At 35.2% G+C, this 27,027-nt stretch overlaps 2 protein-coding genes across 3 annotated transcripts; one reads left to right on the plus strand and one right to left on the minus strand.

Annotated features, from left to right (window-relative positions):
• Positions 1-146: 146 nt before the first annotated feature.
• On the plus strand, positions 147-20,092 carry MLH3 (mutL homolog 3). Of its 2 annotated transcripts, XM_034418125.2 has the most exons (14): positions 147-538; positions 1,278-4,529; positions 6,369-6,467; positions 7,914-7,984; positions 9,932-10,036; positions 10,255-10,327; positions 11,007-11,078; positions 11,819-11,927; positions 12,283-12,442; positions 13,144-13,167; positions 14,119-14,197; positions 16,191-16,342; positions 17,920-18,036; positions 19,854-20,092. In XM_034418125.2, the coding sequence occupies exons 2-13, from the start codon at positions 1,349-1,351 to the stop codon at positions 18,028-18,030; spliced, it is 4,236 nt and encodes a 1,411-aa protein (XP_034274016.2). In that variant the 5' UTR covers positions 147-538; positions 1,278-1,348; the 3' UTR covers positions 18,031-18,036; positions 19,854-20,092. The 2 variants fall into 2 exon arrangements, with proteins under 2 accessions (XP_034274016.2, XP_034274017.2); XM_034418126.2 differs by lacking the exon at positions 6,369-6,467.
• On the minus strand, positions 18,887-26,465 carry EIF2B2 (eukaryotic translation initiation factor 2B subunit beta). Its single transcript, XM_034418127.3, has 8 exons — positions 26,144-26,465; positions 23,448-23,568; positions 22,843-22,991; positions 21,589-21,752; positions 21,177-21,272; positions 20,581-20,718; positions 19,842-19,908; positions 18,887-19,143 (listed from the first exon to the last, which is right to left on the minus strand). The coding sequence occupies exons 1-8, from the start codon at positions 26,400-26,402 to the stop codon at positions 18,986-18,988; spliced, it is 1,152 nt and encodes a 383-aa protein (XP_034274018.2). The 5' UTR covers positions 26,403-26,465; the 3' UTR covers positions 18,887-18,985.
• Between the last annotated feature and the right edge of the window lie 562 nt (positions 26,466-27,027).

The raw sequence follows: 27,027 nt of genomic DNA on the forward strand, positions 1-27,027 counted from the left end.
GGAATAGTTGATTATAAGAGACCTAGTGCGAATCAGAAGCAAGTTCGGATTTATATTATACAGTAATTTGGAGGAACTAACAGAAAACTTCGATCCGTCTTGTAAATAAAGATCACAAAAATACCACAACTCCCAGAATGCATTGCAATATTTTGATGTACGCTGGGAACTGAAGTTCTCACAGGAGGCATTTGAGAAGGCCCAATTTCTTCCTCAGCACCGACCTGATTTCAGGTGATTGACAATAAAGCTAACTGAAGCGGCGGAAGATGAGAGTTGGGTCGGGTCCCACTGAGGTGATTTGGCCCGGCGGGAAAAAACACACGGAAGAAAAACGGGGCTGTTGTGGTTACGTCTGGGATGAAAAAAAGGAGGTAGATCCTGTAGTTACTTCAACGGAGAGACGGTGGGAAGAAAACGGAAATAACGACAGATCTCCAGAAACTGTTCGATGTGGACGGCGCTACCCTCCTTCCTCTTTCTCGCATGTCGTCAGTTATCTTGAAGCCCAAAGTTCCTCCTTAAATCTGGCAGAAAGGTGGGACTTCTTCCGATTTCATTATTGTCCATTGCTCAAATAGTCTCAGCAGTGCAGCATTATCGAAATGTGCATTGTAAAGTCCTTTTACCTATTTTACATCTTACTTTCCACTCGCCCAAGATTCCAATCTATTGGCGTTTGTGGAAGGGATTTAGCACATTTTAATCTTCACAAAGTCCTGTGAGAGCACTTAGCTCAGTGTGTGACAGGCTAAATGTCAATACAAATAGAAGCCAAAAATGAGTGCTGTTAATGAGTGTAAGAGTGTTAACTATTGCACCAACTGACTTGTAAATGTAATATGTTATCACAGCAAAAATGACAATTGCGTTAATCAAAGAATGGCAAGCTAGCTCATAATAGTCATTTTTCCTAATATTTTCCATGTTATAGTTTAGAAATAAATTGTCCAGTTTCTCCACTACTCAGCTGATCAGTTATTAATGGGAACTGAGAATTAGGATTTGACTGAAAAAAGTCATTTTACGTGGCGAGCACAGGGAGAGCAATGTTAACATCACTGCTAATAGTTCTTGCATGCAATTTTAAATAAAAGTAGTCTTAACTAAACATATCTAGGTTGAACTTAAATGAAAGAAAAAAATCTAAATTGAACTGGATTTTGTTAAATAAAATACAAAATGAGCATGGGAAACACTCTGGAAAATATTAAGGGATTTATAAAATATCTGGCTAAAAAATTAAAAGGTCATTGGATTCTCTGTTTTTTTAACAGGACATTTACAGAAAAGGCAGGTGACAATGCATAACCAATAGATCGAGACTTCAACAATCTTTTTTCTCACAATGATCAAATGCTTGCCTGAAGAAGTACAAACCAGTTTGCGCTCTGGAGTGGCCATTAACTCAGTCGGACATTGTGTTGAGGAGCTTATCCTTAATAGCATAGATGCAAAAGCTACATGTATTGCTATTAGAGTGGATTTGGAAACCTTTAAGGTCCAGGTGGTGGACAATGGCTGTGGTTTGGGAAGAGAAGACCTCAACAAAGTAGGCAATAGATACTTTACTAGTAAATGTTATTCATTGGAAGACTTAGAAAATCTGAAGTTTTATGGCTTCCGTGGAGAGGCTTTGGCAAGTATTGCAAGTATGGCCAGTATATTGGAAATATCATCCAGGACAAGTAGGATAGCAAAAACCTTCTTGAAACTGTTTCACAATGGAAAAGGTCTTGAAGTCTCAGAAGCAGAACTGAATAGGCCAAGTCTTGGAACAACAGTGACTGTATACAATTTATACCATCAGTTACCTGTGAGGAGAAAGTGCATGGATTTCACACTGGAATTTGAAAGACTGAGGCATAAAGTAGAAGCTCTTTCATTTGTTCATCCATCTGTCTCTTTTTCTTTACGGAATGAAGCTTCCTGTTCAATGATGCTTCAGCTACCCAAAACAAAAGATATGCGCACACGTTTTTCTCAGATTTATGGTCTAGGTAAATCTCAGAAATTACGGGAAATAAACTATAGGTCTGGAGGATTTGAAATAATGGGCTTTATCAGTTCAGAAGGACATTACAATAAGAATATTCAGTTTTTGTATGTAAATAATAGATTGATATTAAAAACAAAATTGCATAAGCTTATTGATTTTCTATTGAGGAAACAGAGTGTTATATGTAAAACAAAAACTGGGTCTTTGCTCTCAAGTCCTGTCCGCCATCGTTCCGGCTCAGAACTCCATGGTGTGTTTATTATCAATGTGAAGTGTCAGCATGATGAATATGATATATGTTTGGAACCTGCAAAAACTTTAATAGAATTTCGCAGATGGAATGCTCTCCTAACCTGCCTTGAAGAAGGAGTAAAGGCATTTTTAAAGCAAGAACATCTATTTATTGAGTTGTGTAGTGAAGATACTACAGACTTTAATGAAAATAATGATTTTTGTTTGGGTAACACAATAGCTTTACAGTCTTCTCTCCCCAAAGAGAAAGATATTCAGGAGAGCTTTAAATCAGCTTGTGATAATATTGTAGAATCTTATGAAACATTTAATCTGCAGTCAAAATCTGTCAAAAGGAAAGTAACTCTGACAAAGAAGAGACTTGATAATATACAACCTATTAACAATGTGAAAGAAGTAGGTGTTTACTCAGATGTAACTGGTTTTGAATCTGTTCATGAATTGAGAAGTAGTAAAGATAAGTATCTTCTGCCCAATAAAAATGACATTTCTGATTTTCTAAAATTGAATAAATTCCCTGAAGAGTCAGAACTACACATTGATGTTATGAGTTCCAAATGCCCAGGAGAACTTGGCATTCAAGACAAGATTTCAGAAACAGACCAGCATTCTGATACTTTGCTTTGTACTGAGAACCATGGGAAGAAAGATGCAAATAGTCAACAAGATGCAGGAATCCAGGAAAGAAGCCCTGATTTAGACATTGTGAGATGTACTGAAATTGAAAAACATATTGATGAATTTAAAAGTAAATATATTTTTGGACATAGCATGATGGAAAAATGCAAATTGGAAAAAAAGAGCAAAGAATCCTTTATTGAGTTAAATATTGATAGAGGATTGATGGTAGAACAAAATTCTTTGGGTTCTGAAAACATTACAGCATATTTACCTCAAAATCAGCCATCATATAAAGCAACAGAATCTAGTAATTTATTAAACAGACAGGCTAAACTGGGTCCAGTAAGTGCCACGGATATCTTTGAAAAACAGCTAGAATTTTCAGAGCAGATTCCAAGTTCTCTAGAATATATGACAAAAACCAATATACATACAGGAAATACAAAGGAATGGCTAAAGAAAAAGAGTACATCAGCCTCACTTCCTGCAGATAGTACTGTGCGTTCTGTAATATCACACGTGAAAGGATATATGCCTGTGGTGCCTGCAGATTCAGTTAATCATCTAGATGATATAAATAGCAGTAGGCAAATAAGTGACATTTCTGTTAGGGTTCAATATTGTGATTCAACAAAATTAAGTTGCCATTCAAAACTGGGATCACTAGATAGGTTCAGAAAATATTATGGGAATTTAAAAAAGAATGCATCAATAAAAGATACAGAAATAAGAAATAGTGATGAAGCACCAGTCTGTTCCGGATCTATGGCTGGTGATAGAACAAATCTACAGATTATTTGTGAAACTCCAACAAAAGAATATATTGAGTCTAATAATAATGGCTTTAATTGCTTCCTTCCCTTAGAAAAGTCTCAACATTCCCCAGAAGAAAATCTGGCAATCAGAAAAGCTTTTAGTACAAATACCATTACAAAATATTCTCATAAAGTAAGGAAATCTCTATCTGGATCTAATTGTACAAGGACACTCGCCTCTAAAGTGTCAAGAATGAAAGAATGTGATAAGGATGTTATAAGTATGCAACCCATAGAGAAATCTTCAGTTCAAACTGAAGTGTGTTCAGACCCCAAAGATAAAAGTATACAGCATTTCACATCTAGAAGTACTCATTTACAAAATACCCATAAAAAATCTCAACATTGTCTTTCTATAAGAGAGGAAGAGGAAGAAAGTAATTGTTTTGCTTCAGCCTCTGATAAACAAGGTAATTCCATGGGAACATTGAGTGCAAGAGCAGATGTGGAAGGAACTGTCAGTCATTGTTTCATTGACACGGATGGAGAATACACAATCTCCGAAAACAGACACTCAGTTCTGTGTAACAAAGTGGATACCGACAATTCTTGTGAAGACGCAAGCATTATGGGTGAATTTACAAAGGAAGCTGCGAAATGTAATGAGTTTCAAAGCGTAAATGTGCCTGGAAATATGGAGAAGAACACAGATGATTCAAGTGTGAATGAGAAACCAAAATTCAGTCCCTCTGAGTGGTTTTATAAGTTTGATGCATCATTGGGCAGAATGGTATTCATCAACAAAATGAGTGGGCTGAGTTCCTATAGTGCTCCTCCTGAAGAAACTTCGGTAGCTTGTACTCAGGATCTAAGCACAATAGCTGTAAATGTCATAGAGAATGGTAAGTACATGGTGTACAACTGTTTCATTGCGTTATGGAGGCAATGGCTGTATCAGGAGTTAAATCTTAATCATTCAGAGTAATATCTTCTCCAATACACTGTGAGAGATTATGGAAAGGTTAGGAAAGGAACAGAGGAAAGAGCAGATGTAAACAATTAAATTAAGAGCAGATAAGTCAGTTGATAGCTTATTTCATAAATGGCAGATTTGCCTAGGAGTAGGTGAAAAATATGAGAAGCATTGAAGAAGAAATCATATGTAGTGTGGTATCATTTATATTTTTATTTTTACTAGTCTTGTTGATATATTATTAATGGGTTTTCAGATTTATTTAGTAGTAATTTTAAATGTACTATGAGTGTTTTAATAATTTCTTATATTGTGTAAGCTACTGAGAGCTGGCAGATTGCAGTGGAATAGATGTGCAAATCAATCAATCAATCAATGAGACTACATCATATTTAATTCAATATAAATGAGGGTGAAGAATTCCTCTTATTGCCTCTTTAATCTTGCTCAATTCTATGTCACTTAACATACATGTATGGTATATAGGTATATATATTCTCAATTTACCACAATGGAGCCCCAAATTTCTTGTGCTAAGCAGAATAGTTGTTAAGTGAGTCTTGCCCCATTTTTACAGTCTTCCTTGCCACCACCATTAAGTGAATCACTGCAGTTGTTAAGTCAGTCACCCAGTTGTTAAGTGAATCTGGCTTCCCCATTCTTATCAGAAGGTCCAGGACTCTGGAGCACCACAGCTATCATAAATACATACCAATTGCAAAGTGTTCGAATTTTGATCACATGATGTTGGGGATGCTGCAACAGTCATAAATGTGAAAGATGATCATAACTCACTTTTTACAGTGCCATTGTAACTTTGAACAGTTACTTAATGAATGGTTGTAAATTGAGGACTACCTGTATATGGGTAGAAATGTTAAATGGATTTATAAAATTCTTGTAAATTTGATTGCCCAATTAGCAATGAAGACAATGATTTTCTCTTGAATCATCTGGCTTCATTCTGTACTTAAGAATTGTTTAAAACAATAAGCTTCCAGCAAATAGATTTGTCATTTCTTTTTCAATCACAGTACAGATTACTTTATCGAAAATTATGGGTATTGTTACAGAAGATAGTCCAATTACCTGCATAATTAGAAGTGTACTTAAATGGAACTTCTTCCTATAGTAGTTATGTGTAGGTTAAGCAACATAGAATTCAATATAGTTTTGGTAATTAAATTCTGTTGCAGCATTTCTCAAATGCTTGAATCCTGATTCTTTTTAAAATGTATATTATCTTCCTGACTATTGTATTTGCAACCATCTCTTTCATGGGGAAGAACAACATGCAGCTGCATGGAGTCTGAATGTAAGGTTCAGTAGTAGCATAAGAAGCAGACTAGACTGATAGTGGGCCCAAAAGATTCATACTTCTGCTTCAGTATATACTTTCAAGCAGAACATATCTACTATTGAATGAAAAGTATATTTGGCTCTACTTGATTAGGATATTTTCCTTCCTGACATGTTCTACTTCTTGTTTAGGATATTTTCTTTCCTGACATGTTCACTAGGTTTCTAGTGCCTTATTTTGAAAGACTATAACACTATTTGAGAATCGCATCATTACTAGCCTTACTAATACTTCCCATGTTTGTATATTTGAAGATACTGATCACAATGTAATTCTGCTTAGTTTTATACTATGACTTCCACCATGTGAATTTATAAAATGGGATGACTAGGGATTGTAATAACATGCAGAAGTATATATAGAGGTAATTATAAGAGTACATATCGAAATAACCGATTAAATATTTAGGGTTTCAGTGCAGGTGCCATCCCTTTCGAAGTGAAGTCATTGTGCCCTTCCTTCCAAAAGCACAGAAAGAGAGGAGTTTGGAAAGTCAGGATTACAGAGGTAGGCCAAGTTTACCAGGGCATAAAATACTAATTCTGCAACTGTCCCAACAGAAACTTGGTGCAATTTGAGCTCTATTAACAGTTACATTTGTATGAATCATCTGAAAATAGCTTTTCTAGATTCAAAGTCACCTGCAGTATTGTGTCTGTAGAGATTCTCAGTCATCCAGGTCATGTTTGTCCCAAAGGTGTTTTTTCAGGAGGCAACTGGGCTTTCTTGGTTTTTCTTTGACCTGGATGACTGAGAATCTCTACAGACTTTTAGCTATGCAATTTGGGAAGAACACCTTCGAATGGTGTGGGAGTATGGATTTCCAGAAAAATTGCAGACTACAGGAACCATTAGCACTACTCAGGTGACCCCAAGGACACAAATAAACTTTCAAGTGCTTCAACAACCCTCTAAAAGGATGGAAATGACCAGCTGTCTGCAACGAATATAAAACCTTCCATTCTGCACCATCCAGTCAGAGCTGAAAAAGCTTCTTGGATGAGAAGTGAAATGTCTTCAAAGAAAAAACAAGGAAGTCCAGTTGTCTACTAAAAAAGCACCTTTGGGACTGCAGTATTGTGGATAATGTGAAGTGTTCGGTTCTATGTAAACAGTGTCAGTGGTTTGAAAAAGAATGATCCAGTCTGCTTTAATTGTTTTGCTCTAAAAAAAGGTTAAATTTTTCAGACTTTATCAGCCACAAAATATTAAACAATTGTTCTGCTACTTTATTAGTATGTTTACAGTTGAAATAGAGGAGGCAATGATTTCTAACATTTTTAAATAACAGAGTACATGTATTGTGTACTAAAATGTACAATAGATTGGAAGATTCAGAATGTGTTTAGTACAAAATGTAAGGTTTTTGAAAAAAAAAAAGTCATATTGTACCTGATCCCAGTATGTGGGAGAGGGGGCATTCTGCTCCCTTTTGCCTTTCAGCTCCAATTCAGTAGCCCTTAAGCAATCGCATTCCATTTTATACCAAATTTATATTTTGCTGATAAAGAAATAAAGGGAGAGCTGATGAAAGCTAAAAAGCTTGAAATAGATCTATACTAGTCTCAATTTATTTCTTTATCAGCAATATATATATATCTTCTTAAGTTTTCATGGGTGTGCTGTGATGCCTACCAGAATCCTTTCCCCTCTACAGCAGACAGATAATAATAGAGAATCTGAGAAAGCTGGGCCTGTAACACAAAGCCAAGCAGCTAGGAGGAGGAAGCAGGAAGAAAAACTGTTGTCCTCCAATCGGAACACAGAGTTGCAGGCTAGCCAGCATATGTCAGCAGCAGCAAATATAGATAAGTGACAGCTCCGGCCCTGCAACAGAGAATCCATAGCTTCTACATGAAACAGAGCCTGAAGATGACAGGGTTGTGAGCCTGTCGAAACGTTGCTTTAAGAAAAACTTATAATTTCAAGATTGCATGTTATCTTTTCCCTTAGATGCACAAGAAGAATCTCTTCAGGGCCTACTTTCAGAGTGGGACAATCCTGTGTTTGCTCAATGTCCAGAGGTAGGTAATTTTATGTAGCATTTATTTATTTGTTTATTTAAATTTATTGGCAACCATGAAGCATTTATTTATTTATTATTGCATTTAATTTATTGATGACCCAAAGTAACACTGGGTATCTTACAGTATTAAAAGGACACAACTATACAAAACCTATACACAATACAAATAAAATGCTATAAAAATATAAATACTCAACACCAACTAAAAGATAGGGAGGAAGTAGGATGAGCAGTGGGGGGGGGGAGTGAGATCTACTATTAATCTATCAATCAATCTAAAATTCTGTAAAGCTACACACATATTAGATATATTACTTCCTGGCTGAACTTGGCTGATTTAAAAAAAAGGTCTGCATTTAAATGGGAGACCAATAGGAGATCCCAGTGCTATAGGCTCAACTGGGAATTCAAAGGAAAAAAGTATCCTGGAAGAATGCAGTGGCAAAGCATTTTCATATCATTAGCAAGTAAATTGTAACTTTTGGGAAGGTATGGTGAACTGAAGATTACTCTATGAAAGTGGAGCCAATACAGTTACCTGCTGAAATATGATATGGTAGAGGAGGTGGTCAAAAATTCAATGATAGCATGGGCTAAAAATATTGGGCACAACATAAACTTAAACGAATGGGATACAATTTGGAATAGCAATCTCAAAATGACCATGGCGGTAGCCTACAAGGAAAATCAATATAAGATGCTACATAGGTGGCATCTAGCCCCTGCCAGGATTGCCAAAATCTACCCTAACATGAGCCCAAAATGCTGGAAATGTGGCCACCATCAAGGCACCTTCTACCACTGTTGGTGGACATGTCCCAAAGCGAAAAAAATTTGGAGAAAAATTGATCTCGGAAATGATAGAGGAAAATGGATCTCGGAAATGATAGAGGAAAATATAAATTTTGAACTGGAAACTTTTCTCCTGGGAATCCTGAAAAAAGAATACAAGAAGGAAAAGAGGTATCTAATCATACACATAATAACAACGGCAAGAATAACGTACGCTCAGTACTGGAAAGAGGAAAAATTACCACCGGAAGAACATGTAATTAGTAAGATATTAGAGTGCACCGAAATGAATAAGCTAACACTTGAGATTAACGAAAGAGAGAATACAGAATACTATGCAGTGTGGGAAATGTGGTATAAGTGGATGGAGAAGAGAAACAAAATGCATAGCATGAGGGGTACAAGGAATAATCCAATAGTGACTAAATAGAATTGAACATTACCATTCGTACCATATTTTAAACTATAACCAATGATGCAATATTATGTAAATAATATGTAAACAATGTATATATATTTGTTAACACCACGGAACCGAAAAACGTTTGAATTGTATTACTATATATCACAATAAAAAACTAATAAAAAAAAGAAAAAAAAAGAAAGTTGAGCCAGTCTGTGGCAAAGACCAAGGAACCAATCCAGTGATTAGACCTGCTCCATGGAATCTCCGGATTGTGCATGACTATGATTTAGGATTTAATTGTTGAGCACACAGAAGGGAAAAAGAGAGGCTTAGCAAAATTATAGCAGCTGAGTCCCAACCAGCTTTGCATTAAAAAATGGAAACATTTACTTCTGAAAGGGAAGTTATTTTTTTTAATTGTTACAAGGAGAACATTCCCAGCAAGAGTGAACCTTTTTCCCCAAGTCAGACTCTAGAACCAGGAATAAATTGTGATCATCACCATTGGCTTGAGCCAGGATAATTGGATTATTATTAAGGATAATTAATTCTGACCCTCAAAAGCAATTGAGAATCTCTGCAGCCTGTTTGTAGAATGATACCTAATTACAACATAGTATACTATAGTTTTATTCGTTCTTTATATCCATATCAGACATGCTGATACTAAAGTGGGGATGTGATTTTTTTTAGTCTGCCATTTGCTTATCTAGTAACAATTCTAAGAAGTGATTGTTTCTCTTACAGGTTGCTCTGGATGTTAGCAGTGGGCAGGCAGATACCCTTGCTGTGAAAATACATAATATCCTCTATCCTTATCGGTTCACTAAAAAGATGATTGATTCTCTGCAGGTAAATGTGTAAATAGCAGCATTGCAAGAGAACACATGTACAGTATTCATTTATTCTGGGTTGTAACAATCTATAGTAAAATAGTGCTAGAGTTAGCAAATAATTAGTTACAGATCCATGTTAACAATGTCGAAATCTAACAAAATCACATTTTTTCATTTATGTTCTAGAATTATTCTGTTTTTTAAAAACTGTTATTATTTTTGAATAATTTATAGGTTCTTAATCAAGTGGACAATAAATTTATTGCCTGTTTAATGAATACTAGAGAAGATGAGAATGAACATGCAGGTAAAAATGCAATTTCTTCTTATAAAAAAACCCTTTTTTTAAACTTTCTGTAAAATTTAAAACTTTTTGTAAAACTTACTTATACATGAGATAATTCCATAACTGCGAGAAAAAATTAATTGAACAAAATTGTGTGTGTTGTTTCTTAACCCTTTTAAATTATCCCAAGTTACTCAATTGAATAATTAAAAAAAAATAAAACTGGAACATCTAATAATAATGCTTTACTAAATGATTGTTCTGCCTAACTGCCAGCAACTCCTTTATACAGATTCTACTATTGCATTGCTACCACCTATATGTATATGTATCTATTCAGTACAATATTAACTGGAAAATAACTACACACAGTGGCCTATGTTGAAATGCAGAACAATATTTATAATTTGACTTCATTGGTAATATTGATTCAAGGGGTTCAGTCTTACTTGAAATAATAGAATTAGGTGAGCTCCAAAACATTTTCTTGCAACTGTTCTCTTCCCCCAAGGGAAGAAAGAAGCTAAATTGAAAGATTTCTAATTCAAATTTTTATTTGTTTGAAAAGCTTCTCATATAAGCTTGAACAAATTGTTGCCCTACATTCTAACCTACCTCACAAGCAGAGGATAAAGTGAGGTTAAAATTAGAACTGGTGTTATGTGTTAAGGTGATGAAGACACTGTTTTTATGGCTCTAGATGGAAATCTTCTTGTACTTGTGGATCAGCATGCAGCCCATGAGCGTGTCCGTCTTGAGCAACTTATCGCAGGTATAGCTTCAGATGGTCAAAGAAAATACTTTTATGGCTGATAAAATAAGCTGGAAGCTGAAAAATCAAATTTATTGAGATACAAATATATATTAATAATTAAGAATGAATGTATATTAATGATTATTGATGATTAAGAATTGATGATCATTGATGATTAGGAATTCCTATATGGATTTTATTGGAGGTTTAATAGAATATGAATACTTTCCATTTTGTCTATCATGGAGAATGACATTCTTGAGCTTTACAAGAATCTGGTCAGTTATGAAAGATAACAGCAATTCTTGTAATTTAGAATAGTTCATTGATCTCCAGATCAACAACAGCTATGAATTTCTTAAAGTGAAGAGTCCAAGAGAAAATTTGTTGGCTCTGGCCTGGCAGCAATAATTGGACAAGAATGTGAAAAACTCTCCAGGTTGTAAGAAGTGTTTATTATACGTTTTAAATGGAGTCATTTATAGTTATGATAGTTTGCTCTATTATTTCAGGGATGATAATTTGTTGATAAAAGTGTTATAATAATTGATGTCTCTCAGGATGGCCTTGGTTAATATTGGCAGTTACAATATAACATTAACAAGACTGCTGCCAAGGATAAATAATATTTCTTCTTTAATACTGTAGTATAGGTTGCCCATCAGTTGGTGGGTAGAATAATATTAGTTTCTTAGTGAATATATACTGTCTTCAAAACATCATGAACAATGATGCTCTGTTTGTTGCTCTATTATTAGATTCCTATGACAAGCAACATGAAGCACAGGGCAAGAAGAAATTATTGTCTTCCACTTTGAGTCCCCCATTGGAGATTGACGTAACAGAGGATCAGAGAAGACTCTTATGGTTGGTACTACTACTCAGAGCATCCAACATATTGACCGTTCCTTCAAAAAAATAAGGGTGCTTTCAGATTAGACTTTTAAATTGTTATATTAATACTTATTCTTCTCAATTGAATTAAAAATAATCTGAATTGGATAAGATCCTATAAAATAAAGAACATAATTTTATTGCGTGATCAATGAGTAAACGGTCTGTAATAGATTCTCCACCAACGTTGACTCAAGAAGTGATTGGTCTTTATTAATTGTCACATCTATTTGAAAATTTGACATAATACGTAGTTCAGGAGTTTCAACACTGGAAAAGAACTAGAGTATCTGAGGCTGCACTTTAGAATTTTTGTTTAACTTTGCAGGTGCTGTCATAAAAGTCTGGAGAACTTAGGCCTTGAATTGCTGTTTCCCAAAAACAATCTCTCTCAGATTCTTGTTGGGAAAGTGCCACTGTGTTTTGTGGAGAGAGAGGCTAATGAATTGCGCCGTGGAAGGCATACCGTGACTAAGGGAATTGTGCAGGTGAGATATGCATGTAGGTATTAAATGATGCCCTAATTCACTGTTCAGCACAAAGTTTGGAATTTCTATTACATAAAAAATTACAGCTTCCAGTTGTTTTTTTACTTTTATGCCAGAAGTCTGGATAAAAACCTGAAAATGTAAGATAACGTAGAGTGAGAAAACTCATGCTTTTAATTGGTTTTGCTTTAGATTAAAGTTACGATTAGCAGTTCTATGCCAGGATGAGCTGTGGAAATTGGATATTCTCTTGTAGAATGCTTGTTCTTTGAAAATGCTGTGCAACCATTTGAGGGTTGCGGGTTTTTTTAGTTTTTAGTTTAGCTGATGAAAAAAAAACATTTTCAATAATTGTTTGAAATCTTCATTGTTAATAAACCTGCTACTTCTGAGTTGGTACTAATTGTAGCTTGTTTAATAAAGAAGTGAGCTATGATCTATTTTTTCCTCCAGTTGGGTTTATGTGTATATTGGCAAACAATTACTGTATTGTGCTTGCTTTGGAAAAAGAATATGCTCAGTTTCTGATAATAGTGGCTTTACAAAAAATTTACTGAGAACTTGTATTTTTAAAAATTTAAAGTATATATCATTATATTCTGATACTTCTGTTATTATTTGATAATCTTTTTTTAGATGATAACATTTCTTTGAACACAAAACAGAAACTGAATTCTGACATATTTTGTTTATTTTTTCAGGAGCTCATTCAAGAACAAATTGAGGTATGGTCTTTTGAAGATAATATATGTATATATTTTGAAGAATGCTATGAAATGAAAATGTTTTACTAATTAAAATTAAAATGAGAAGATGTACTATGTTTGATTTTCTATCTATACAATTTACAGTTTTGGTAGGTTCCTGTTTTCATCAGTAGCCAAAATAGGCAGAGAAGAACTTCATTATGTTGCTTAATATTAAAAAATATAATCTAATTTTAAAAGAGCAAATCCAAAGAGCAAAAATTTTCCAGAATAGTTTAATAAAATTATTTAACTATGGAATCCATCTTTATTTGCCATCAAAGGGAATTTTTATGAGTGACTTGAAAAACCATGACATGGTCCACATGGATTATTATTTTGTTGTAAGGATTCGGAAATGGACTTATATTTATATATATCCTCACTAAAAAAAGTAATCAGTGAATCAGTGCAAGTTGTGCAAGTTAATTCTCATTTTATAATGTCAATAATTATATTGACAAATCTTGAAAACAATCGCAAAATCAGCAATAGGAATACAAAATTGTATCAAATTCACCTGTTTCCTGGTGTTCAAACGTGGCTCCAGATCAGTGACTTTAATACACATGTGCAACCTTTTTTATCTCAAGGGTTTCTGAATAACATGCTAGAAATAAGTTGATAAATCTAGGGCAAACTCCATAAATTTAATTTAGGTATATTAAAATTATATATGTTATTAAGCTCAAATTAAATACAATTAAGTGCAGTTTAATTAAATACTTCCCATATATTTATTATTTTCTTCTTCTATCATATGAAAAAAATAAAATTGAGCAGCAGCTTTTGGAGGAGCTCTGGCACTATAGCTAAGGTTTTCAAAGACTACAAGTTGTAATTTGTACGTCTCGTTATGTCTAACTACTAGTACTTTTCATTCTTCATTCAACATTTGTAGAAAATCAGCCAATATACTCTTATTTTCAGTTACTACAGACAACTGGTGGGGCACAAGGGACATTACCATTAACCATTCTGAAAGTGCTAGCTTCCCAGGCCTGCCATGGTAAGGAAAATATTGTTTCATGCCTTTTTGTTCTGAAGCAAGTATGCTATCACTGAAAAGTCAGCAGTAAAAGAGAACAGCAGGATCCATTATTTTTCTTGCTGAAGAATTTGGGACATAATTTACACATTGGCTATGCTTTAGATTGTATGTCAATTTTCTTAGTAATTCTGAATCAGAAGGCAAACAGAATCAGTTGTTAACTGCCTGTATCACCTGCACTTGGGACTTTCTCTGATTCCCACCAGGACTCATCAGGGTATCATTGCCCAAGTCATCATTTGGTTTTCAGCTACCCCCAAGTGCCCCTGAGGAGATCCCTGATGATTTGAATTGGGATTTGATCATCTAGCAAGTGAAAGACATTGTAGCTCATTCTTCATGGAGGGATTCTTGCAGGGAAAGGAAGCTCTGCACGCTGGTCCCAATGGATTATTCCAATTTGTAATCTGAGGCTATCTGAAATTTCAGAGATGAGTCCAACATAATTTTCTTCCTTGTCCCACTTTGCTAATCATAAAGATCTTTTTGCCATCGGAAACTTCTAATTTCCAAAAGAACCAAACAAAAGACGATGGGCAGCTTGTGGGGTGAGCATCAATACGAAAGGTTCAGAGAGAGATCCATTGGATCAAACGGCTGTCCCCAGTATGGGAGGAAACCTAGGCCAGCCCAAGAGTATATGTTATAGCTTTAGCAGGCTACATAGGTATCTTAATTTCCCAGTGGCTGTGTTCCAGATTAGTTAAGGACCTAGCAGTTGCATTTGCACATGCAATATCTGGGGGTTTTAACCTTTTATTTCTTTTTGCAATGTAGTGTTTTTTCAAATAATTTAAAATTATAAATGAAATAAATAAAAGCAAATACAAACTATGTCAGTCATTCCTTGCCAGAAAAAGTCATGTAAGGGAAACCAGATATAATTATTTTCTCCTTGTAGCCCTTTAGAATAAGCCATCTTTAAAACTATTTTCCTCTTTTAGCCATATAGAGTAAACCAACTTTATAAATCTTCCCTGAATTTTTAAGATCTCACTTTTTAACCCTCTCAGAAAGAGACCCAGAACTAGTTTTTTGTTCATCTGTTTTTGTAGTCACAAGTCTTTCAATACTTATCCTTTCATTTGTCCCTCTCAGTGAAATCTTTCTAGACCTTAAAAAATTATTTTATATATATATCTAGTAAAAAATTAACCAAATCCATTTCCTGGTATAATAATTGTACAGTTCCTTGGGGAATAAATCATCAGTATGCACTATGTGTCCATATCTTTCTCCATTTCACTGCTTATCACAAATATCTCTTCAAAATAATTTCAGAATTATCAGTTAAAGCTTGTTCTATAACTTCATTACAACATCTGTTCATTTTATCAAGAAGTTTGTCTATGTGCTCAAAAATATTAGCAAAAAATATTTAATAGCTTTTGTTATAGAATTCTGCTCCATTCTTTTCTTTATCCTTTGCCTCTAATGTCCAGCCTTCAAGGGCCTCTATCATAAAATCCCAAAACAAAACTATTTTCTTATGAGAAAGTTCATTCTAATTAAATCAAAGTTAAAATTCCAAATGAATCTGGCCCTATAATTCATCATTAACAATCTGAAATCCATATTGTAAGTATCATTTTCCTTTATTATCCACAACCCGCTCCCTCCCCCCCCCTTACAGGTAGTCCTCAATTTACAACCATAATTAGAATTGGAATGTCCATCACTAAGCAGTAAATCATGCCTGATTTTACAACTTTTTTTTGCCAGAATCTTTAAGTGACGGATGGTCATTAAGAAAATCAGGCTTCCCCTATTGACTTTGCTTGTCAGAAGCCCCCTGTAATTATAACAAATGGCAATTACATGACACTGGGATGCTGCAACCATTGTTCATACTTTTTTTTGGAAATAAATTGTTTTGGAAAATAAAGAAACTAAAGAAAAAGAGGAACTAAATATTTTACCACAAAACTCTCCTACTCTTCTTTCTTTTCAGGTGCTATTAAATTCAACGACAGCTTGACTTTTGATGAAAGTTGCCATCTTATGGCTTCTTTGTCATGTTGTCAACTGCCTTTCCAGTGTGCTCACGGGAGACCTTCCATGTTGCCTCTGGCAGATGTGGATCATTTGCAGCAGGAAAGTCAGGTAGGTACAGAGCACATAAGATGCACATTGTGTTGACTGTTACTCTGCTACCTGTGTGTCAATGTCATTTACTATGGGCCTTGGTAAAATAGAATCATAGCTGTGAGATGGGTGCCTCGATATATTGTTTAAATTAGTAAAGGAATAAAATCCCTTGTTGCAGTTGAATGTTCTAAGATATTTAACATCAGCTGAAGAATTTTGTCCTATTCTTTTAATCTGAAAGAACTGAAAGAATGTCAAAATATGATATTGCCCAAATACCAAGAATATGTTATTAAAATTGGAGGGAAAAAACATAAATAACCTGGACTATGCTGATTACCCTACTCTGACAGTTGAAACTATGTAGGATCTCCAGGCTCTTTTAATATAATAATAATAATAATAATAATAATAATAATAATAATAATAATAATAATAATGAAACACAGTGAAAAATGGGACTAAAATTATAGATAAAGAAGACCAAATTAGGTACAATAACTTAGAATTGACAGTGAAGATGTTGAAGAGAGCTTTTGCATTTTATGATCAACTATAAATGAACAGCAGCCAAAAAATATGCCGCAGACTAGCATTTAGTAGAGTAGCAATGAAGTCCTTGGAAAAGTTATTCAGATGCTGGGATGGTCTACATCTACAAAGACCAGAATAATGCAAATAATGGCATTCTGTGTAACTTCTTTTAGAAGCAAAAGTTGGATTTTGAAAAGGCAGGATAGAAAGACCATTGATGCTTTTGGTATTGAAGAAACCTCTGAGAATTCTGTGGACAGCGAAGAAAACAACCACATGCATCATTGAACAAATGAAGCTAGAGTTCTCACTTGAGGCACAAATGACCAGGCTCAAATTAGTCTGCTTCAAAGATGTTATATGAAGTCCTAATTCTCTAGAAAAGTCTCTAATACAGAGAAAGGTGGAAGAAAAGAAAACAGGATAACCAACATCCAGATGGATAGACTTAGTTATAGTGGCCATTGGAAGACCTGAAGGATCAGGTTAGAGTCAGATAGTCATAGAATTATTAGGAGGCAGCACAGACTTGATAGCACATAATCTATCAATATTGGTACCATTATAACCATTAACTACTGTCATCAACAGCAGAACACTCATTTTAAAATAATCTAAATTGGGTATCTCTATTTCTATCTCTGCCTGCTCAGCAGTTATTGCTATAGAATAGATATAGCTGTATTGTTAAAGGGCAAAATTTTCAAAGAATACTTTTTTAGCTTGGGGGAGTTAATTAATTTTTGGGGGGAGGATTTCTTTACACACTTATAGTTTCTCAAACTGCACAGTTGTTTACCATCAAAATTCAGTAGCAAACTGTATTATGGACCCTGCAGACTAGACAGGAATTTAAGAGTAAATTCTGGAGAAATCACAAAAAGGCTTAGGAAGGGCATACACAGCCTGCAAGTTTTTGATCCCTGCTGTATTGCATGCCAAATAGTATGCAACGAATTTGAAAATTTGTTAATCCGAATGCCAATTAGTAATAGAGGATTGTCTGGGTTATTGTCTTAATTATTGTCAATGAGCCATTGGCATTTTTTTCCCTACAGCCGAAACCTAATCTGGCCAAATTAAGAAAAATGGTTAAAGCCTGGAAGCTCTTTGGGAAAGAAAAAGAATCTACTGTGGAAGTTGAAGCCTCAACAGTTCTACCAGTATGAATACAGGTGCTATCTAAACACTTGTTTTTGTATTATGAATTCCCTGGTATTATGGAAGAGGAAAAGTATTTGGAAAGGAGTCTAATGTTTGGAGCATCTATATGGGAGTCAGAATCAAAGATTTTGTTCCCTTAGAGAACATGGAGTAATTTCATGTGCACTGGAATTGTTTTTTTAATTTGGAAAAAAAAAGCATTTTTTTAAATGAACCCTTGCCTCTTTTTACCAAAGTAGTTTCACATATTTGCAAAACTCTGATTTAAACAATAATTCTGGTGTTTTATATCAATTCATAATGGGAGCTAAATTTAAACCTGATTTCTAGTGCAGGTTGTACTTTTTAATGAATTGCTATTTAAAAACAGTCTTCCATCTTTTTGCTATTGCTAACATGGAGCATAGATTACTTTAACTTTCTTAAAGTATGTATCACCTTTAGATGAAAGCAAAGTGAGAACAGGTTAAAAAGCAATGTAATTTCCATTTTATATTTAGTCAGTTTTCTATTCTATCTTCTTTTTGAAGCTTTTTCTATGTATTATAGAAAATATTTCTCAACAATTTAAGAGCAATGCCTTCTTTCATGAGATCAAAAATAAGCAATTCTGATAGTCAAATGTTTTAGAGTACAGTTCTCACAATTCTTTATCACTGACCATAAAGGCAGAGGTTTATGGGAACTGAAATCCAAAGTACCTGGAGGACATTAAGTTGGCTATTCCTGAATTAGTATGGCACCGGCATATGAAGACTTCAGAATTTTGTGGGATATTACTAATAAAGCTGTTGAAACATACCTGGAGGTCTCATCCCAACAGAAAAAGCACAGCTAAAAAAATACTTTTGAAGATAGCACTTTCATTTTTTGTAGTTTATTTATTTCCCCAATGAAAATATTGGTATTTGTTATATCACCCATTTATTCTGGAATAAATTAAGCCCATAGTGCAAAGTTTCAAAGTTCACGATCATCTGGATGATAAAGTTCACTCATAAGACGATAGATATAAGAAGGAGCGTTGCCTCCAATGTTTGAGATGAAGAGTGTAATAAGTTCTGGAGGAACGTAGTCAAAAACTGGACAGTAAACATTGACCTTTGATAGAATCTCTCCTGAAAGAAAAAGATTTACATGATTGAAAAATGACCAGTAACACAAAGAGAGAGACGGGGTGACCAGCAGATATGTCTACTGCAAAAAGCAATTTAGTTTCATATTATTTAGAATAAATTATTTGCACTTAGGTCCATGAAACCATTGAAAAGTAGTTATGACTCATTAAAGACCTACTTCAATGTAAATGCATTCAGCTGAGAACTTAGTTACATGCATAAATCTATGTGTGCTGGTATTCTGCCTTAAAACAAGGCATTGCTATGAGGGGGGGAGACTGCTGATCTAAAACTTCTATTTCCCCTTGAGGCTCTGGGATTAGGTGAAATGTCTACCAGCCCTTCGGATTAGCATAGGTATTTTCCCACCCACTGATTTACAGCAAGAAACAACAAGTATTGGAGCTTAAACACCAATGAAAACATGGTCACTGGTAGTTCCACCTAGCTACTTTGTTCATGTAGTACAATAGCCCAGCTGCCAGAGTGGTTCCATGATGAGAATTCCCATTAGAAAAGGTTGGATGCTACGTATCTAAATTAATCATTCAAAAGTCCAGGTTTTAAGCAAGTGCCTCCAGCTTGAAGCTGACTAATTTTGCGCATGCCGAAGATCACACTTGGAAAAATTGAACAGGACTCTTAAGTGATAAAATTAACTCATTTCTCCATAGCTCTCAATTAACAAATGTTTTTACCTTCTGTAAAAGGCAGTACTTCCTGTGGAGAGACAAACTTGTGGAATGAATCCTCTTCATTAAGAAACTGAAAGTGAGAAGAGCAAGAGACAGAGAAGGATTAGACATAATCTCAACAACTCAATATTCCCCTGCTCAGTAACATACGTTAGAGGACCTCAAACTTCATTACACCGCAATCCCGTGAAATGAGAAATAATACCCTATAATCCTACTGTAAATAAAACTAATAAAATAAGTGAATTCAGAAACCTGTTTGATTGCCCAGTTTTTGATAGAGGGTTAGATCCAAAGATTTAGCCATTTCTCAGAACTCACCCAGGGTTTTGTTCCTCACTTTAACTGAACAAGCACTCTTGTCAGTTTGGCACAGTTGAACCTGAAGAAAGTTTTGATAGCACTCCTACTTTGCCTCCACAGAACTGATCAGCCTTTTAAAAGTAGCAGGTCCACCTTGTAAATTGCTAGCAACTTGTGAGGATGGGGAGATTACAACCACTATCTGAGAATCCCCGCTGTGTGCCATAAATTTTGTTAGAAATTTATGGTGAGCATCACAGGGCTCACTGTTTCACTGACAAAGGTACGCAGATTCTTCTCTGAAAGGTACACTGCTTGCTTGCAGACCGCTAGCTGGATTCCATTTTTCCAGTGCATTCTTATTTATCTTTATATTGCCACAGTAGCACTTTTGTATTTCTCTCAACCAAAGATACAGTTCAAAAATCACTGCACTTACCTGTGGTGTGAGTTTGAACATGGGTGCACAGACAATGAGAGGAGTAGAATGGTGTTTGGCTGCTAAGGCCAGAGTATGAGTTCCACTGACGGCTATTAATGCGCCATTGGCCAAAATGGTTTTTGTTCCGATGATAACCTGCAAAATACAAGTGGACAATGAAAATTGCTTGTCATAACAAAATAAAAATTGATCTACAACATTAATAAATATCTTCTTTCTACATCATAATTTAAATGTTGGTTGCCAGAAAAAAACATGGTAAATTGTGGTCATATGACTGCGGGATGCTGCAGTCATAAATGTGAGTCGGTTATCAAGAGCCCAAAATGCAATCACGTGAGCATGGGGTATGTATGTGTGGCCATCGAAATTTGAATGGTTGCTAAGCAACTGGTCAAAAGTTGAAGACCACCTGTAAAAAGAAATCTGGGTAAAGATACAATTGGAATGATAGTGTATCACCAATAACAATACAACAATGCAAGATATACATATGTGGTTTTTGTTTTTCCTCTATGAAAATCTATGATTTGGTGTTCTGCCAGTAAAAAGAAAACATGTCAACTCTGAAGAGACAAATCCAAGAAGCCCACCTTGTTGACTCGAGACATAACAGCAAAGATGGCTGCATCACTCATGACCGTGGTTTCTATATTCTCTTTAGACAAACTGACAGCCATTTCATGGCCCTGCAAGAAAAAAAGATGTGGAAAGATTAATATTTGGGGAGATACAACAAGTAAACATTGTGAGCTATGCATTTTGAAGCTTCTTGAACATATATTATCAAGTTAGGCCACACAAACAATTCAAATAAGTTCAGCAGAAGAAAGAAAATGCAGTGAGATATCTGGCTAGGTAATTTTGAATTGGGTAAGCAACAGTGCATTTCTGCTTCATGAAGTCTACACATATATCATAGTATATTTTTATTTAAAATGATGTTCCATGTTAAGCGTCAACACCAAATTAGTGCAAAGAAGTGCTCACATAACAAGCCCTTACCTGGCAAAAGGGTGCACATTCAGCCACAATGACATGGAATTTCCTTTTACGTGCTGCCTCTTTCAGAAAAGCCTCCACTGTGCGTGAATAACCAATAGTCATAATCACCTCATTGGAGTGGATGTGTTCCAAAGCCTGGGTGGAAATATTTTCAGTAGTGCTCTCTACAAGGAAAAGAAATCTAATCATGAGAGAAGAGACAGAAATTTGCCTGGAAGATATCGTTCAACATTTCTCATATATAAATCTCTAAATTGACTAATTTTAACGGACATGGTTATAAAGATTTACTTTGGAACAGAGTATCAGAGTAAATGATAAGTCTACATTTCATAGAATTTTCAATTGACAGAATCAGTAGTCATGAATAACTGAAATATAGTAATAAAGAATTGGTTGGAAAAGCCTAAAGTGGAATGTTGCAAAGACATTTTTAAAAGACCACCTAAATATTTGCTGACAGAATGCATAGGATAGGAATAGATCATTTTTTGACACTGATGGACACAAGAGAATCTTGGGATTATGATGTAGACTTTTTAAAAGAATAGTTGTTGGGTGTGTTGTACATTTAAAAAACTCATTTGATTGAACATGGTCAATCCTAAAAGATATTGTGACATGCAAACTATGCATCACATCTTAATACCCACCCATCCTACCTCTGGATTGCTCTATATCAGTACTTTTCAATCTCAGCAACTTTAAACTGTATGAATTTCAACTCCCAGAATTCCCAACTGGCCAGAATTCCATAATTTATTTCCTAAGATATCTGGAACTCATAAGCATTCTTGGAAATGATGTAAAATTTTGATGCTGGTATTTTGTTTTACACTATGCCAACATCTTATTTAAAATCAGGTGAGTCTGCTGATTTTTAACAGATTCGTACACATTACATTGCACAACTTAATTTGTCTTTGCAATTATAATTGGAGGAAAAGTTATTACATACAAGCTGCTTAATTTCTTCAAATTACACAGGCAAAATATTTACTGTAGGTGTTCCATACAATGCAATTATTTCTTAGCATTGTCCAGTTCACAAATCAGGCCAGACTGCCTCTGCATTGTTTAAAATGTAACTAGCACTGAAGTCTTTCTACAGCATTCCTATTTAAATGGAAGAGATCTTTCTGCTGATTGGAAGGCATCTTAATGCTGCAATTTAGGATGTAAATTGAAAAATCTTATTTTACCAGGAATTATCTAATTTCCAATTCCTTCTATTCTACCATCATCTTCTCTTACCGAGTTCAAGTAACAGCTCTCTAATAGCATCAATAATATTGGCCCTTAGTGGCTGATAGCAGATCTTGAAATCTTCACTGAGACCTCCTGAGGTCAGAAGTTTGTGGAGAGATTCTTGCTGGTCACTCTCTTCACTACGTCCTCGGAGCCTGTGGAACAAATATCCAGGCAAAATGAGAAAATGTAGTGAAAGCCTGTAACATGGTCTCATCAAAAGATTTAAGAACTTTAAAAGTCATGTCTCTGGAAGGAACATTGTTCAAACTAAATGGTAAGAGAATATCGAGCAAACAAAATAGACTTAAGAAAACAGCTTTAATACATTAAGAACCATATGGAAGTAGTGGATTCTTAAGTAATTTGGCTTACAAACACACACATAGCAAAAGTATTCCGATAAAGAAATGTAGATGGTTCCTTCGTACAATCAAAGTTAAAAATATTAGGAAACACAAATGAGATATTTGATTTTGATTCTTCAAAATTAATGTTACACAAAATATCTTCTCAGAGGATGCCAAAAGAGTGAAAACTGCTGTAACTGCAACTGCAAGAAAACTGCTATAACTGCAAAACTGCTTAACTGCAAACTAAAGCAAACTTACCTGCTGTATTCTTCACGAATTATCTTCAACACTCGTCTCACCATGTTACCTACAGTGGTCTCAGATGGTTGGGCTGCACTCATTCTCTTACCTTCCTTACGAATCAAGTTCATTAACTCTCCTGAAATGAGAGGGAGATATATCTGCAGTTCAATCTACTTCTTCCCTTAATTACTTTCTTAATTTACATTCTGTTCCTCTATCTTCTCAGTTAACTGGACCTTTTATCATTAACCTTTAACCTGGGACTTTTGTATTACATGACATTACGGGTGTGCAATTATCTAAATAAGAGTTTCCATGACTTGATTGTTTAAACCAGACACTATTCTTGCTAATTTTAATCAACCAATTAAAGTCAACATTATACACTATGGGTCATAATGAAATATCAGGCTGATTCCATCTCTGTTAAACTTCCGAAAGTCCCCCTTTCATCAGGCTTGGGGGCCCCAAGGGAATGGTGAGTTTTGAGATGACTCCACTATTGTTAATAACTGTCATTCTCTCCTTGCCTTTTTAAAAACTATATTTTTAAAATTGTTTTTCTTTCATATTACTTTTTAAAAACTTTTATTGTGCACTGTCCAGAGTCACATTTTTGTGAGATGGGCAGCTATATAGATATGATGGATGGATGGATGGATGACAATGCGACTAAATGCAATGGAAGATTGAACTTTTGTACCTACTAACTTTCATATCGTATTTCTGTTACAATATCACCACAAGCAATATTAAAAAAATATTTATAATACAATACAATAACTAAATAACTAAACTTTATAAAGTTTTATTTTGGACAGTCTTAACATCTTTTCTACAAACTACAAGAGTCAATACAATCATAGTACTGAAAATATTACTTGTATATGAGTAAAAGCAACATATCTTTCAAAGAGCTTTCACCTGCAGATTTTAATAACCAGAGATTAATAATTATTAATATCTTTATTGATTCAATGTAACAAATAGTTTGTTAAATAACCAGTCCTAATCTTGAATTGAGCCAAGGAGACAAGTGAAAGGCTGTCAATATTCAGGTAATATGCAGTAGTAACTGAAAAATTCCATATTCTTTTCAAGAGTAGCCCTATTTAGAGCTTGTACTGTGGTATTTTACATGCAGTACTTTACATACAGTAATCTGCTTATAATTGCTGCTATATCCAGTTGTATCAACTGTGTGAAATGTAATCATGAGCAATGAAGTCCTTCCTACTGGGCAGCAAAGAATTCAGGAACATTCCATGCTATGAAGCTATCTTTAAATGAAAGCAGGACTACTTTCAGATTAAATTTAATTTTAATATCCAAATCAGTTTTCTGCTTATCAATAACTTCTTCATCTTGCCTGGCAGGATCTATCACAAGATGCTCCTCAGTAAGTTTTATTCCACTTTGACAAACTTCCATATCAGTTTTTTTTCTTTTAACATTAGATAACATTAATGGTTCCCAACAATGAACAATCTCTCCTGGAAACTTCATGGAGATTAGTTGTGTCTGTAGGGGATGTCAAAAGGCTAAAAATATTTTTAAAACAAATTTTTGATTTATTCTATGCAGTCATTACGATGGTAAAAGAATAAGCTTCCTTTGCTATCTTCACTGCCTGGAATAGCATTCTACTAAATTCAATATACTTTGTTTTAAGATTTTACCATTGCTTCAGTTATCTTTCTCTAACTTTCCTCTTCAGCTAAAATGGAAAGGATATGGAGGGTGCTATATTTACATAATATCTTTAAACACAAATTAGCCAGCTCATTATAGTTAACCGAGCCCAGCCCATATTAGTTTAAAGTTCGGTGTGTAATATCCAAGTAACTAGATTAATTTGATAAACCATTGTTAAGAACATCATCTCTTCCATACTTCAAATAAAGGTGGAAGAAAACTTTGCAAACTCATTCAAGAAAACATGGGGATACATCAGATGCCTGGGGTGAGCTTTAAGATGACCATCCTCCTCTCTGCAAAAAAGATGTTATTGGCACATAGTTTGAAACTCTTTAGAAACAGATGTGTCCATGCCAATGAAGTCACCAATAACTCATCCATCTTCAGAGGTCCGGTTCCAAATACCTGAGAATATTTTGACAGATAACATTTTGTCATCCAAGAACTGGAGAAACAAAATGCTGGAATGTTACAATTAGCCTTTCTACAGGGCAGACTTCCATCGCAACTGGATATTCTAGGTGGAAAGAAAAATTATATGCTGTGCAGTAGGCTTAAACAATAGAGTGCTTCACTGATGGAACCTATATTGATATTGTTTCCTGACTGCTTATTTCTACTCTATGACTATCATTAAATGTTGTACCTTATGATTCTTAATGAACGTATCTTTTCTTTTATGTACACTGAGAGCATATGCACCAAGACAAATTCCTCGTCTTTCCAATCACGCTTGGCCAATAAAAAATATTCTATTCTATTCTATTCTATTCTATTCTATTCTATTCTATTCTATTCTATTCTATTCTATTCTATTCTATTACAGAGGGGCATCAAAGAAACTGACTGAATTAAGACTTAAGGAGCATTTTCACTTTTCCTCTCTTGGAAAGTAATTAGCCCTGCTTTCTGTTTTATGCCGAGCAGGGGGTAAAGCCGGATTGAGGCAAAGAGGCTGGATCCAGCAGCCCGCGAAGGCATCTAATAAGCCTGTGCCTACCCCGCTCCCTCACCAGCATTGTCCCAGCGCCCGTTCGCCACGATCTTCCGCAGCAGCCCCACCGTCCGTCGGGCCACCTCCCCTGAACGCGGCAACTTTCCGCCTCTTTTCAGAAGCATCACGAAGTCTTCGATCTGGCCGGAAAGTTCGGACTCCTTCTTGGTGGTCAGGACCGACATTGCGGCGGCGGTGGAAGCTGAAAACAGTAACGATCTCAGCGGGGAACGAAAAAAAAAAGGGCTTTGGTTGCAGACCGGACCTTCGCAGAGCATCAGACGCCTTTCCGGGGAGCTGGGCTACCATTGGACAGAAGCGCTGGTTGGTCCCGCCCTTTTGTATATATACAGTATTTCAGGTCCAATCGTGAATTAAACATTAGTTGGAGAAGAAGAAAAAAAAAAAAACAAACCCGGGGCGTTCCGATTTCGTGAGATCGTCCCCCAAAAGTTTTGATTGCGAGGTGGCTTCTTGTTAAACATCTTATAACCGCAAAAGCGACTCTGCTTGCTCCATAACATTTAAACACGGAAAGAGCCAACCAAGTCATCGGTTCCAAAGCTGGGACGCCACCGCCTTTTCAAATCTTGGGAATCTGAAGAAATGTTAACATTTGCATCTTGTCAAAGTCTCTCGTGAGAGATGATGAGAAAACTCCAGTTGCGTGTTATCTCAACGTCCCCCAATAACACACAAACGCACACTATTGACTTCCCACTCCCTCCTCGTTCCGATGCAATTTGTGTTGGACAACAAGGATGAGACACAGTTTTTATCTGGTTTTATCGTTTATTCCATTTATACAGGCGCCCAGATCTCACATGAGATGAGCCGCCCAGATCTCACACTAGGTCGCTCACAATTAAAACATAAATGGTTCCTCCTAAAAAAGTAAATAAA

Source organism: Pantherophis guttatus, chromosome 1, assembly GCF_059756535.1.
Source record: "Pantherophis guttatus breed Tessera chromosome 1, ASM5975653v1, whole genome shotgun sequence".
Lineage (NCBI taxonomy): Eukaryota > Metazoa > Chordata > Lepidosauria > Squamata > Colubridae > Pantherophis > Pantherophis guttatus.